The following is a 15,475-nucleotide window of genomic DNA, read 5'->3' on the forward strand; positions in this document are numbered from 1 at the left end:
CAGTTTAATCCTACCACAGCCATTAAACTCTAACTGTTTTAAAGTCACAATTGCCTCATGGTGTTGTCCCTGAGCAGTTTCCTTCCTCTTTGGCAACTTAGTTAGGAAGGATGTCTGTATATTTGAAGTGAGTGGGTGTACTGATACACCATCCAAAGTGTTCATTTCACCATGCTCAAAGGGATATTCATTGTCTGCTTTTTGTTTTTGATCTACCAATTAGTGCTCTTATTTGCGAGGGATTGTAAAACCTCCCTGAGTTGTATGTCACGTGCTGAATACAACAGGTAGACCTTAGCATGAAATGCTTACTTACAAGACCTTAACCACTTCAGAATTTTTACAAAGTAAGAAAATATTATCAAAAGATTAAGAAAAATACAACAAGTTATACAATAACATAACGAGGCTGTATACAGGGGTTGCCGGTACCAAGTCAATCTGCGCGGGTACAGGTTAGTTGAGGAAATATGTACATGTACAGTAGGTAGGGTCGAAGGGACTATGCATAGTTAATAAACAGCGAGCCGCATAAAAAAAGGGGGTCAATGCAAATAGTCCAGGTAGCCATTTGATAAACTGTTTAGCAGTCTTATGGCTTGGGGGTAGAAGCTGTTAAGGAGCCTTTTGGACCTAGATTTGGCTCTCCGGTACGACTTGCCGTGTGGTAGCAGAGAGAATGGTTTATGACTAGGGTGGCTAGAGTCTGACCTCTGACACCACCGGGTATAGAGGTCCTGAATGGTAAGAACCTTGGCCCCAGTGATATATTGGGCCTTATGCACTATTTCTCTGTAGAGCCTTGCGGTCGGACGCCGAGCAGTTGCCATACCAGGCAGTGATGCAACCAGTCAGAATGCTCTCGATGGTGCAGCTGTAGAACTTTTTGAAGATCTGGGACCCATGCCAAATCTTTTCAGTCTCCTGAGGGGGAATAGGTGTTGTGGTTCCTTTTTCATGATTGTCTTGGTGTGTTTGGACCATGATAGTTTGTTAGTGATGTGGACGCCATGGAACTTGAAGCTCTCTATCCGCTCCACTACAGCCCCGTTGATGTGAATAGGGGTGTGCTTGGCCACCCCTTTCCTGTAATCCGCAATCAGCTATTTTGTCTTGCTTATGTTGAGGGAGAGGTTGTTGTCCTGGTACCACACGGCCAGGTCACTGACCTCCTTGTAGTCTGTCTCATCATTGTCAGTGATCAGACCTACCACTGTTGTCGTCAGAAAACTTTGATGGTGTTGGAGTCGTGCTTGGCCACGCAGTCATGCGTGAACAGGGAGTACAGGAGGGGACTAAGCATGCACCCGAGGGGCCTCGTGTTGAGGATGTGTGTCGGATGTGTTGTTGCCTACCCTTACCACCTGGGGGTGGTCCAGGATCCAGTTGCAGAGTCCCAGGGTCCTTAGCTTAGTGATGAGCTTTGAGCACATTATGGTGTTGAATGCTTAGCTGTAGTCAATGAACAGCATTCTCACGTAGGTATTTATTTTGTCCAGGTGGGAAAGGGAAGTATGTAGTGCAATAGAGATTGCATCATCTGTTGGGTCGGTATGCGAATTGTAGTGGGTCTAGGGTTTATGGTGTTTGTGAGCCATGACCAGCTTTTCAATCACTTCATTGCTACAGGGCAGGTTACCTTTGCGTTCTTGGGCCAGGAGCTATGGTGGTCTGCCTGAAACATCTAGGTATTACATACTCGATTAGGTATAGGTTGAAAATTGATCAACGCATGCACCGAGTTCGCGTCTTGGTAATCTGTCTGGGCCTGCGGCCTTGTGAATGTTGACCTGTTTAAATGTGTTAATCACATCAGCTACGGATAGCATGATCTCGCAGTCGTCCGGAACAGCTGGTGCTCTCATGCATGGTTCAGTGTTGCATGCCTTGAAGAGAGCATAGAAAGCATTTAACTAATCTGGTAGGCTTGCATCACTGAGAAACTTGCGGCTGGGTTTCTGTTTGTAATCCGTAATAGTTTGTAAGCCATGCCACATCCGACAAGCGTCAAAGCCGGTGTAGTAGGATTCAATGTTAGTCCTGTATTGACGCTTTGCCTGTTTGATGGTTCGTGGGAGGGCATAGTGGGATTTCTTATCAGCGTCCCGATTAGTGTCCCACTCCTTGAAAGCGGAAGCTCTAGCCTTTAGCTCAGTGTGGATGTTGCCTGTAGTCCATGGCTTCTGGTTGGGATATGTACGTACGGTCACTGTGGGGATGACATCGTCAATGCAGTTATTGATGAAGCCGGTGACCGATGTGGTATACTCCTCAACGCCATCGGATGAATCCCGGAACATATTGCAGTCTGTGGCAGAAAAACAGTCCTGTAGCTTTGCATCCACACCATCAGACCACTTTCATATTGATCGAGTCACTGGTACTTCCTACTTGAGTTTTTGCTTATAAGCAGCCATCAGGAGGACAGAATTATGGTCAGATTTGCCAAATGGTGAGCTTTGTACGCTTCTCTGTGTGTGGAGTAAATGTGGTCTAAAGTAGTTTTTTCTTTTTCTGGTTGCACATGTCAAATGCTGGTAAAAATGAGGTAAAACGGATATATATATATATATATATATATATATATATATATATATATATATATATATATATATATATATATATACATACATACATACATACATACATACATACATACATACATACATACATACATACATACATACATACATACATACATACATACATACATACATACATACATACATACATACATACATACATACATACATACATACATACATACATACATACATACATACATACATACATACATACATACATACATACACACACACACACACACACACACACACACACACATCTCAGCAAAAAAAGAAACGTCCTTTCACGGTCAACTACGTTTATTTTATGTGTAAATATTTGTATGAACATAACAATATTCAGCAACTGAGACATAAACTGAACAAGTTCCACAGACATGTGACTAACAGAAATGGGATAATGTGTCCCTGAACAAAGGGGGGGTCAAAATTAAAAGTAACTGTCAGTATCTGGGGTGGCCACCAGCTGAATTAAGTACTGCAGTGCATCTCCTCCTCATGGACTGCACCAGATTTGCCAGTTCTTGCTGTGAGATGTTACCCCACTCTTCCACCAAGGCACCTGCAAGTTTCCGGACATTTCTGGGGGGGAATGGCCCTAGCCCTCACCCTCCGATCCAACAGGTCCCAGACGTGCTCAATGGGACAACAGGTCCCAGACGTGCTTCTCTGGTCATAGCAGAACATTGACATTCCTGTTTCGGAGGAAATCACGCACAGAACGAGCAGTATGGCTGGTGGCATTGTCATGCTGGAGGGTCATGTCAGGATGAGCCTGCAGGAAGGGTACCACATGAGGTAGGTGTTGTCTTCCCTGTAACGCACAGCGTTGAGATTGCCTGCAATGACAACAAGCTCAGTCTGATGATGCAGTGACACACCGCCCCAGACCATGACGGACCCTCCACCTCCAAATCGATCCCGCTCCAGAGTACAGGCCTCGGTGTAACGCTCATTCCTTCGACGATAAACGCGAATCCGACCGTCACCCCTGGTGAGACAACTGCGACTCGTCAGTGAAGAGCACTTTTTGCTAGGCCTGTCTGGTCCAGCGACGGTGGGTTTGTGCCCATAGGTGACGTTGTTGCCTGTGATGTCTGGTGAGGACCTGCCTTACAACAGGCCTACAAGCCCTCAGTCCAGCCTCTCTCAGCCTATTGCGGACAGTCTGAGCACTGATGGAGGGATTGTGCATTCCTGCTGTAACTCGGGCAGTTGTTGTTGCCATCCTGTACCTGTCCCGCAGGTGTGATGTTTGGATGTACCGATCCTGTGCAGGTGTTACACGTGGTCTGCCACTACAAGGACAATCAGCTGTCTGTCCTGTCTCCCTGTAGCGCTGTCTTAGGCGTCTCACAGTACGGACATTGCAATTTATTGCCCTGGCCACATCTGCAGTCCTCATGCCTCCTTTGCAGCCTGGCTAAGGCACATTCACGCAGATGAGCAGGGACCCTGGGCATCTTTCTTTTGGTGTTTTTCAGAGTCAGTAGAAAGGCTTCTTTAGTGTCCTAAGTTTTCATAACTGTGACCTTAATTGCCTACCATCTTTAAGCTGTTAGTGTCTTAACGACCGTTCCACAGGTGCATGTAAATTAATTGTTTATGGTTCATTGAACAAGCATTGGAAACCGTGTTTAAACCCTTTACAATGAAGATCTGTGAAGTTCTTTGAATTTTTGTCAATTATCTTTGAAAGACAGGGTCCTGAAAAAGGAACATTTCTTTTTTTCTGTGTGCACGCACGCACGCACGCACGCACACTCTACATCAGGCGAGAAAAACCTCAAGATTTCCTTAATATTAGAGGTCGCGCACCAGCTGTTTTTGACAAATAGACACAGCATACCACCCATCGTCTTACCAGAGGTTGCTGTTCTCTTGCCGATGCATGGAAAACCCAGCCAACTGTATATTATCCATGTCCTTGTTTAGCCACGACTGAGTGAAACATAAGATATTACAGTTTTTAATGTCCCGTTGGTAGGATAGTCTCAAACGGAGCTCATCCGGTTTATTCTCCAGTGATTGGACGTTCGCCAGTAAGACGGATGGTAAAGGTGGATTATCCACTCGCCGAGTAATTCTCACTAAGCACCCGGATCTGCGCCCCCTGTATCGGCATCTCCTTTTAATGCGAATAACCGGGATTTGCGCCTGGTCCAGGAGGAGCCGTAAATCTTTTGCTTCCGATTCGTTAAAGAAACAATCTTCATCCTGTCCGAGGCGAGTAATCGCTGTTCTTATGTCCAGAGGCTCTTTACGGTCATAAGAGGCGGTGGCAGAAACATTATGAAAAAACACACAGAATAGCCCATTGTTTAGGAGCCCGTAAAACTGCAGCCATTCTCTCAGGCTACATCCTTACATACAATTATGTATGTGCATGGTACAGAGATGAGGTAGTCATTCAAAAATCATGTTAAACACTATTATTGCACAGATTGACTCAATGTAATTAGTACATTTTTACTCCTGAACTTTTTTAAGCTTGCCGTAACAAAGGATTTGGATACTTATTGACTCAAGACATTTCAGCTTTTCATTTTTTATGAATTGTTAAATCATTATTCCACTTTGACATTATGGGGCCAGTGAAACAACCTGAATTTAAAATTTATATTTTAACAAAACAATGTGGAAAAAGTCAAGCGGTGTAGATTCTTTCTGAAGGCACTGTATATCTTGCCCGCTCTGAGTTTTGGTGCTTAATCTTTTTTGTGACTATTCGGCTTCAGCTAACCATCCTAAAATCTCATTAGAAATTAGTTGTTTTTGATGTAGTAGTAACGTTATAGGCCTGCTTTGCTATTATATTCGGTCCTGTTATGTAAAATGCCAATGAATCATTGTGTGATCTTTAGACATTGATTCAGCTTTTATCTAACTGCACTATTGTGAGAAGTGATGATCTTCTGTGAGTAATAATGTTAAGTAATGAGTAAGACTATTAGGCATAGGCAAATATATCTTGATTAATGTTAATTTAAGCCATTGGAGCGCCCTTCGTGGTGCTGAAAGGACAGCGCCACGATTGTGCAATGATGGTAAAGAAGTTGAACCAACTTGAGGTAGTGAAAGATATTTCGCCGTTCGGCCAGTTTAGGAACAAACAAAACATTTCAGTATAGCCTAATAGGAATACATGGTATAGATATTTGTTGGCTATATCCTAATGTTAATTCATATAGTTTAATATCTTAGCACTGTTTGCAAGGAGAACTTTAGTTGCCAGTAGGCATTTTCATTGTATTGTGTAGCTTACACGACATCATAAATAAACTTTGAATTTATTAACTTGAACACATGGTTACAATATACCCAATTACAGAATAAAAGAAAACCGAGAGGTGAACTATCAATTCATAGATTTTATTTGCATAGATTAAACATGCTATAAAATCAATTAACCAAGTAGTGAACATTAAATCATTACTATGTAGAATTGCAGGAAATTTATTTTAAAACAGCCATAAAATCAAGCTTTTGGTGTGGTGTATTCATGCATCTTAATAAACTATAACATTATTACCTCCAACTGCCCAATTCACCTTTCCAATTTCCCACCCTAACATACCAACCTAGAACGGCCCTGCATCTCAACCAATAGCCAATATAGGCTACATTTCCCAAGCAGCGCTACAGCAACTTCCAGAGAGCGTCAGGCTCCTTGGGCTTTGCGGTGGCCACTCTGGTTTGGGTGTACTTGGCAAACCTTGTCGCCGTAACCAAGTGGTCACATCTTCTGGGTTGCAGTGCGTAAGAGGGAGTCCGTGGAGTTATATGAACATCAAGGCAGACACTCAGTGAATTTGTATGCTAGATCTCGTTGGTGTGATCAGATTCATGTGGCTTAACCCCGTTTTACAGGGAATGAGATACAGTTTAAACATTGCATGCCCACAAAATACAGTTGAAGGCGGAAGTTTACATATACATTTAAACTCAGTTTTTCACAATTCCTGACATTTAATCCTAGCAAAAATTTGTTTTTTTTAGGTCAGTTAGGATCACCACTTTATTTTAAGAATGTGACGTGTCAGAATAATTGTGGAAAGAATGATTTATTTCAGCTTTAATTTCTTTCATCACATTCCCAGTGGTACAGACGTTTACATTCACTCAATTAGTATTTGGTAGCATTGCCTTTATATTGTTTAACTTGGGTCAAACGTTTCGGGTAGCCTTCCACAAGCTTCCCACAGTAAGTTGGGTGAATTTTGGCCCATTCCTGCTGACAGAGCTGGTGTAACTGTGTCATGTTTGTAGGCCTCCTTGCTTGCACACGCTTTTTCCATTCTGCCCACAAATTTTCTATGGGTGGAGGTCAGAGCTTTGTGATGGCCACTCCAATACCTAGACTTTGTTGTCCTTAAGCCATTTTGCCACAACTTTGGAAGTATGCTTGGGGTCATTGTCCATTTGGAAGACCCATTTATGACCAAGCTTTAACTTCCTGACTGATGTCTTGAGATGTTGCTTCAATATATCCACAACATTTTCCTCCCTCGTGATGCCATCTATTTCGTGAAGTGCACCAGTCCCTTCTGCAGCAAAGCACCCCCACAACTTGATGCTGCCACCCCCATGCTTCACGGTTGGGATGGTGTTCTTCGGCTTGCAAGCCTCCCCCTTTTTCCTCCAAACATAACGATGGTCATTATGGCCAAACAGTTCTATTTCTGTTTCATCAGATCAAAGGAAATTTCTCCAAAAAGTACGATCTTTGTCCCCATGTGCAGTTGCAAACCATAGTCTGGCTTTTTTATGGCGGTTTTGGAGCAGTGGCTTCTTCCTTGCTGAGCGGCCTTTCAGGTTATGTCGATTTATAGGACTCTTTTTACTGTGGATATAGATACTTTTGTTCCTCTTTCCTCCAGCATTTTCACAAGGTCCTTTGCTGCTGTTCTGGGATTGATATGCACATTTTACATTTTTTGACTCAAATTAGGTCAATTAGCATATCAGAAGCTTCTAAAGCCATGACATAATTTTCTGTAATTTTCCAGGCTGTTTACAGGCATAGTCAGTCAATTTTGATACAGTGAATTATAAGTGAAATAATCTGTCTGTAAACAATTGTTGGAAAAATGACTTGTGTCATACACAAAGTAGATGTCCTAACCAACTTGCCAAAACTATAGTTTGTTAACAAGAAATTTGTTGAGTGGTTGAAAAACAAGTTTTAATGACTCCTACCTAAGTGTATGTAACTTCCGACTTCAACTGTAAATGATGGATTTATTGTGAAGGTGTATGCTATATTACATTGATTTATTAGACTGTTTGAAATGTAGACATTCCAAAGGTCTGCATCAGTGGCTTGTAGGCTATGGGTGGAAGCCAGGAGATGCTAAATGTGTTTGTTAATTAACGGTCAATTACCGTGAGACCGTTATTTGCTAGACAATCACCGCCTGACTATTTCGTGACCTCCACAGCTCTATGTATGATATACCCATTTCTAGCTCTGAGTCTTTACTTTTATCCAACAGCATCCAGATGGTGGGTCTCATTTGTCTTCTCCATCTCTATCTTCTCTTTCTCTTTTGCTCTCTACCAACTCCTCTCTCTTTCCACCTCTCCACCTTCTCTATCTTTTGTGTTCTCCCTCGTTTGCTTTCTGCTTTCTCAAAAGGCTGACCTTTTGGAAATTACACTTTCAATATGAGTCCATCTGATCTCCTCCCAGTAATCAAGTAAATGATATCTTTAGCGCAGACTGATAATGACAGGGCACGAGACACACTGACACACTTTTTTGAATTAGACCCTGCTTGTACAAGACTCACAACAGTTAATCATTCATTTCTGACATGAAATACCTGCTAATGATATTTTGAATGGTGTGCATTTCACACTCTTATAAATGTATTTTCTTTGAGTCATTTAAGTGATGCCGCATTTTGGTTGACATTTTCAAACAATATAAAAAGATGATGCTGGGGTTTATGTATTTTCTTGCAGTTTCATAAATATTCATCTGTACTTACAGTCCTGTGTGACTACAATTTAAGGCTTATTTTAGATATATATATATATATATATATATATAGTGCCTATAATGTTTTGGAATAACACAACTGCCCAATGCCGGCCTGTCCTTCTCTCTGCCAGGGCTTAGGGACGCTTAGCAGGTAGCAAAAGTAGACCAAGTCAGGCCAGCCCCAACTGTAAGCCTCATTCCCTACACTGCTAGGATCAGGCTATTGGCTTTCTCTCAAGCCTCAAGAGAAAAGATCAGCCATGTCTAGCCAGCTGTCTTTCTCTCTCCCTCTCTCTCTTCCTTTTCTCTCTCCCTAGAGGCTTGGCTGTATCTCACTCTCGAGCAACACTCAAAAGCTTTCAATCGACATCACCCTTTCGTTCTGTTTCTCTCTCAGCCAATTCTCTCTTCCCCCATCTCTCCTTCCATACTTCTCCTCTCCATTTAGGAATAATGGCTGCTTGTTCTGAGGACACTAAGGACAGCCTCTCGGTACGATTCTCTTCATGTGTCAGAGGGGGTTTGTGTTAAGACCATTAAAGCCAGTACTGCGACCCCGTTCACCAGTTAGCCACTCGAGATAAATTTTGCTTGCCAATGATAGGTGACCTAGCCTCTAAACATAAAAACCCACTATACAAGTGCATAAAAGCCCACCAGACAGACTGCATCATAGACTGCATTAGCGCCAGGTAGCGTCACAGACCAGTTCACCTTAAGGCCGAAGTCACTCCCCGGACGCCCCTGCTATGTCAACAGCAGCCACTCTAATTTTGTTTGTGAAGCTAACGTAGTTCGCTAGCAGCCATTGTGAGTGAATGGACTGCGTCAGTGAGTGGTAAAATGGACGCACGTCAGTCCTCTCAAACATGCGTAGTCGTAAGTGAAAGGCAGAGCAAACACAAGGCACAAAGGATTCCCTGGTTGACTTGGAGTGTATATGGACCATATTGTAAAGCCATTCACCCAGCAGTAATGATGTACCGGTAACAACCTGCTGCCGAGGATGTTTGCTGACAATAAAATGTGTTGATGTTGGTTTGTTTGTTTGTTTGTTTGTTAGTGTATTTTTCAACATTTCACAGAGCATTAGGAATAACTTAGATGAAATGCTAGCTATAGAATGATACCTTTTTAAGATTGAACAGCAAGAGAAAATCCTTGTGCACATGGCAATTATGGTGTGTGTGTGTGTCCAGGCTAAGGGAGGCAGTAAGGAAGATGGAGGAGAAGCACTTTTCGGAGCACACAGAGGAGCACGTGGAGTTTCTGCCTGTAGAGTGGCGCTCCAAACTGGCACTGGATGGGGGTAAGGTTAATGCTTGTGTGTGTATTGTGTGTCTGTTCTGAGTTGTGTGTTTGTGTATGTGTGGTCTTGTTCTATCCTCGTGTGGACCTAAAGTTCCCACAAGGATAGTAAAACAAGGAAAATTCTCCCTTGTGGGGACATTTCTCACATCCCCATGAGGACAAGGCTATTTTAAGCTTAGGGGTTAGGGTTAAGGGTGAGGAGTTGGGTTTGGATTACGGGTTAGGTTTACGGTTAGGAAAAATTTGGATTTTCAATGGAAATCAATTTTATGTCCCCACGGTGATAGAAAAACAATTGTATATGTTCCATGTGCTGTCCTCTGCCTGTCCTGTCTCATACTCCCTATAATTTCCTAATATGTCTGTGATGCACATAGTATCTATTCTATAACTTTAACTGTTTTAGCCAAGTTAATAGGTGATTTATTGATCTGAATATAATAGCTTAATAAAAATAGAGGGGCTGAACAAAGGCTTTCCCATAAAAAAATACTTAAATATATCTAGATGGTATTGATGGTTGAATTGTGTTTTCCTGCAGATACAGTGGACTCCATCACCCCAGACAAGGTGCGAGGACTGAGAGACCTGCTCAACAGCAGTGCCATGGACATCATGTACTACACCAGCCCCTTGTACAGGGACGAGGTGAGACTGAAACATACACATACACATACACACACACACACACACACACACACACACACACACACACACACAGTGGGTTTAATCCCTCATCTCACTTGACGAGCTGCCCAGTGACGCGAACCTACCAGATGAGCTAAATGCCTTTTATGCTCGCTTCGAGGCAAGCAACACTGAAACATGCATGAGAGCACCAGCTGTTCCAGACGACTGTGTGATAACGCTCTCCATAGCCGATGTGAGCAAGACCTTTAAACAGGTCAACATTGACAAAGCCGCGGGGCCAGACTGATTACCTGGACGTGTAATCAGTCAGTTTTCCTTCTATACCGGTATTTGAATGTTTGGTTTGTTAACCTCTTGGGGCTAGGTGGGACGCTAGCGTGCCACCTGTGGTGCACTCCATCAACAGCAGGTGCATTTCAAGAGCGGCAAATTTGAATCCAAATAAATGTCAAAATTCAAATTTTTCAAAAATACAACTATGTTACACCATTTGAAAGATAAACATCTCCTTAATCTAACCACGTTTTACGATTTCAAAAAGGTTTTACGGCGAAAGCATAAATTTAGAGTATGTTAGGACAGTACATTTACAAGAGTTGTGTGTAATGTTTTGTCAAGTCAAAGACAGGGTCACCAAAACCATAAAACCAGCTAAAATGATACACTAACCTTTTACAATCTCCATCAGATGACACTCCTAGGACATTATGTTAGACAATGCATGCATTTTTAGTTCTATCAAGTTCATATTTATATACAAAAACAGCGTTTTACTATGGCATTGATGTTGAGGAAATCGTTTCCCTCCAATAACCGGCAGTCAAGTCAGCGTCAGAAATTAAATAATTAAAATTAGAAAACATTGTTAAAATATTATATTGTCATTTAAAGAATTATAGATTTACATCTTTTGAACGCAATCAACTTGCCAGATTTAAAAATAACCTTACTGGGAAATCACACTTTGCAATAATCTGAGCACTGTGCCCAGAAAAATACGCGTTGCGATACAGACTAGACGTCATGTTGGGGAGATCTAAAATCGAAAATACTATGTAAATAATCCATTACCTTTGATTCTCTTCATCAGATGTCACTTCCAGGTATCACAGGTCCATAACGAATGTAGTTTTGTTCAAAAAAGCTCATCATTTATGTCCAAAAATCTCCGTCTCGTTAGCACATGATGTAAGCCAGCCGGACTTCTCGTCATGAACGAGGGGAAAAAATATATTTCCGTTCGTTCAAACATGTCAAACGTTGTATAGCATAAATCATTAGGGCCTTTTTTAACCAGAACATGAATAATATTCAAGGTGGACGAATGCATAGCCTTTTATAACGTATTGGAACGAGGGTACCCAACATGAAGTAGCGCGCCAGGTGTCTAATGGGACATCACCGTTCCATGGCTCTTGTTCGGTCAGATCTCCCTCCAGAAGACTCAAAACACTTTGTAAAGGCTGGTGACATCTAGTGGAAGCAATAGGAAGTGCCAAAATATTCCTAAACCCCTGTGTCTTTCAATGGGATAGCTTTAAAGTCAATACAACACATCAGGTATCCACTTCCTGTCAGAAAATGTCTCAGGGTTTTGCCTGCCAAATGAGTTCTGTTATACTCACAGACACCATTCAAACAGTTTTGGAAACTTTAGAGTGTTTTCTATCCATATATAATAAGTATATGCATATTCTAGTTACTGGGTAGGATTAGTAACCAGATTAAATCGGGTACATTTTTTTTATCCAGACGTGCAAATGCTGCCCCCTAGACCCAACAGGTTAAATGTGATACGCAGTGTGTAACATCAATTTTTATAGTTTACTTCGCTACTTGAGTCATCTCTCTCTATGCCGCTTTCCACACAGACCTAGCCACGCCCCCTGTCATTCAAGGAGCGCATTTGATGTTCCTCAACCAGGAGACACTTGCGTTCAGTCTGCCTGGTCAATGCAGCACATGCAACAATGTTGATGACAACGATGCAGTTGTCACTTTGCTTCTTAATATAAATCTACGAGCGTTCTATAATTACACTATTAGCTTGTGTTTCTTACATCTGCGAACAGCTAGTTTGTCTTTTCTTAGCAAGTTGTTCCTAAATCTTGTTAGCCGCTGATTGTTAGCCGCTAATGCTAAGCGCTAGCTAGCTAGCTAATAAATGTACTGAGTAAGAGCAAGCGTAATTAGATATACAGCCTGATAATACCAGTGATTGTGTAGACCTAAATAAGCATGTTGTTTGTGCAACAGTGTCTTCTAGATTAGAGGTAAACGCAAAGCAAGAATATGTTAGCTACATGAAGTAGCTAAGAGGAAACATTCAATGTAGTCAAAGATTATAGGGTCCCCTAGGAAACACTTATCAACACATTAGTTCCTGTCACAATAACTCCTCCCTGGCTTTTTCATTCGTTGTCATGTCAAACACTATTAAAAGTGTCCACTATTATATTCCAACTATAATTAGAATAGACATTCTATTCCCATGATTCCAAACGTTAACCCAAGTGTTTTGCTCTAAATTGCAAGTCAAATTGCAACATTTGGTTAAAAATATGGCTCAGATTACTTGCCCATGTCGTGCAGCCCTACGTGGCAGTGTGGAAATGATCTCAAATGCAGAAATTTATGAAAATAATGTTTTATTTGGGGGGGAGGGGTGTTGAAGTTGAATTGAACAGGACAGTATAAAACAATCAGAAAGGAGAAAGACCCATTGAAATCACATGTGTTGCCACCCTAGGATCACTCACTACTCATAAAGCAAATGTACAACTTTTATTATTGAAAAACTAAATAACCGTCATACCGTCCAATTTTTTAAAAATACCGTGACATAATAGTTTGGCCATATCGCCTAACCTGCCTAAATGATTACCGCCCCGTAGCACTCACGTCGGTAGCCATGAAGTGCTTTGAAAGGCTGGTCAGGGCTCATATCAACACCATCACGCCAGAAACCTTAGACCCACTCCAATTCGCATACCGCCTCAACAGATCCACAGATGACACATTTCAATCGCGCTCCACACTGCCCTTTCCCACTTGGACAAAGGGAACACCTATGTGAGAATGCTGTTCATTGTCTACAGCTCAGTGTTCAACACCATAGTGCCTACAAAGATCATCATTAAGCTAAGGACCCTGGGACTAAACACCTCCCTCTGCAACTGGATCCTGGACTTCCTGACGGGCCTCCCCCAGGTGGCAAGGGTCGGCAACAACACATCTTCCTCGCTGATCCTCAACACGGGGACCCCTCGGGTGCGTGCTTAGTCCCCTCCTGTACTCCCTGTTTACCCACAACTGCGTGGCCAAGCACGACTCCAACACCATCATTAAGTTTGCTGACGACGTAAGTGGTAGGCTTGATCACCAAAAAAGATGAGACAACCTATAGGGTGGAGGTCAGAGAACTGGCAGTGTGGTGCCAGGACAATAACCTCTCCCTCAATGTGAGCAAGACCAAGGTGCTGATCGTGGACTATAGGAAAAGGGGGGCCGAACAGTCCCCCATTAACATCGACGGGACTGAAGTGGAGCAGGTCGCGAGTTTACAGTTCCTTGGTGTCCACATCACCAACAAACTATCACGGTCCAAACACACCAAGACAGTTCTGAAGAGGGCACGACAACACCTTTTCCCACCAGGAGACTGAAAGGTTCTACAGCTGTACCATCAAGAGCATCCTGACCAGTTGCATCACCGCCTGGTATGGCAACTGCTTGGCATCTGACCATAAGGAGCTACAGAGTGTACTGCGACGGTCCAGTACATCACTGGGGCCAAGCTTCCTGACATCCAGGACCTATATACTAGGCGGTATCAGAGGAAGGGCCAAAAAATTGTCAAAGACTCTAGTCACCCAATTCATAGACTGTTCTCTCTGATAAAGCACAGCAAACGGTACCGGAGCGCCAAGTCTAGGACCAAAAGGCTCCTTAACAGCTTCTACCCCCCCAAGCCATAAGACTGCTGAACAACTAATCAAATGGCCACCCGGATTATTTACATTGACCTCCCCCCCCCCTTTTTTGTTTTTACACTGCTGTTACTCGCTGTTTATTATCTATGCAAAGTCACTTTACAAATGACCTCGACTAACCTGTACCCACGGACACTGACTCGGTACAAGTACCCCCTGTATATAGCCTCATTATTCTTATGTAAATGTATTGTTACTTTTTGATTTGTTTTTGAATATTTTGTAAATTTTTTCTTAACTCTATTTCTTGAACTGCATTGTTGGTTAAGGGCTTGTAAGTAAGCATTACATGGTAAGGTTGTACTTGGTGCATGTGACAAATAAAATTAGATTTGAATTGACACTACCCTCCCCTTACCTTCTCTTGATTTCCAGATCACCAAGGGCCTGACGTCAGAGCTGAACCGCCTCTACACCCTGTTCTGCTCCAGGAACCCAGAGTTTGAGGAGAAGGGGGGCAAGGTGTCCATCGTGTCTCACTCCCTGGGCTGCGTGATCACCTTTGACATCATGACAGGCTGGGACCCGGTGAAGTTCTGTCTGCAGGAGCATCAGGAGCTGGAGGAGGAGCTGGACCTGAGATGGGTCTCCTATGAGGAGAGATGCCTGCTGGAGCAGCTGCAGCTCACCAGGAACAGGTAGGCAGGGTGGTGGGTCATGGGAGGAATGGGATGGGTGTCTGTCAGTCCTCTAAACTGTGACAATCTCGACTGTATCTAGAGACAGCTGGGGGGGTGTAGGAAGGCGTGTGGTATGAGTGTTTTGTTAATGGTCTGAATACTACAGGAACAGTATTACTCAAACTCCCCCTTTCCTCAGGTTACGAGAGCTGGAGGATCAGCTTCAAGGCCTGGAGGCCTCCAAACCACTAGCATTCCCTGCTCTTAAATTTAAGGTACACTCTGCTAACTGCTCAAAAGCAATCACCCAGGACACAGAACCCAAGGTGT

General features: G+C 42.8%; 1 protein-coding gene across 2 annotated transcripts in view; it reads left to right on the forward strand.

Moving 5' to 3' along the window:
• The window catches only part of ddhd1a (DDHD domain containing 1a), a 47,018-nt gene that overhangs the window by 22,189 nt on the left and 9,354 nt on the right, over positions 1 to 15,475 (forward strand). For both annotated transcript variants that reach the window (XM_014193950.3, XM_014193958.3), the window contains 4 exons: positions 9,771 to 9,880; positions 10,424 to 10,530; positions 14,901 to 15,163; positions 15,345 to 15,420. In XM_014193950.3, coding sequence (XP_014049425.3) covers positions 9,771 to 9,880; positions 10,424 to 10,530; positions 14,901 to 15,163; positions 15,345 to 15,420 — 556 coding nt within the window. The remainder of the gene's footprint in view (positions 1 to 9,770; positions 9,881 to 10,423; positions 10,531 to 14,900; positions 15,164 to 15,344; positions 15,421 to 15,475) is intronic.

This window comes from Salmo salar, chromosome 01 (genome assembly GCF_965601325.2).
Source record: "Salmo salar chromosome 01, fSalSal1, whole genome shotgun sequence".
In the NCBI taxonomy this organism is placed as follows: domain Eukaryota; kingdom Metazoa; phylum Chordata; class Actinopteri; order Salmoniformes; family Salmonidae; genus Salmo; species Salmo salar.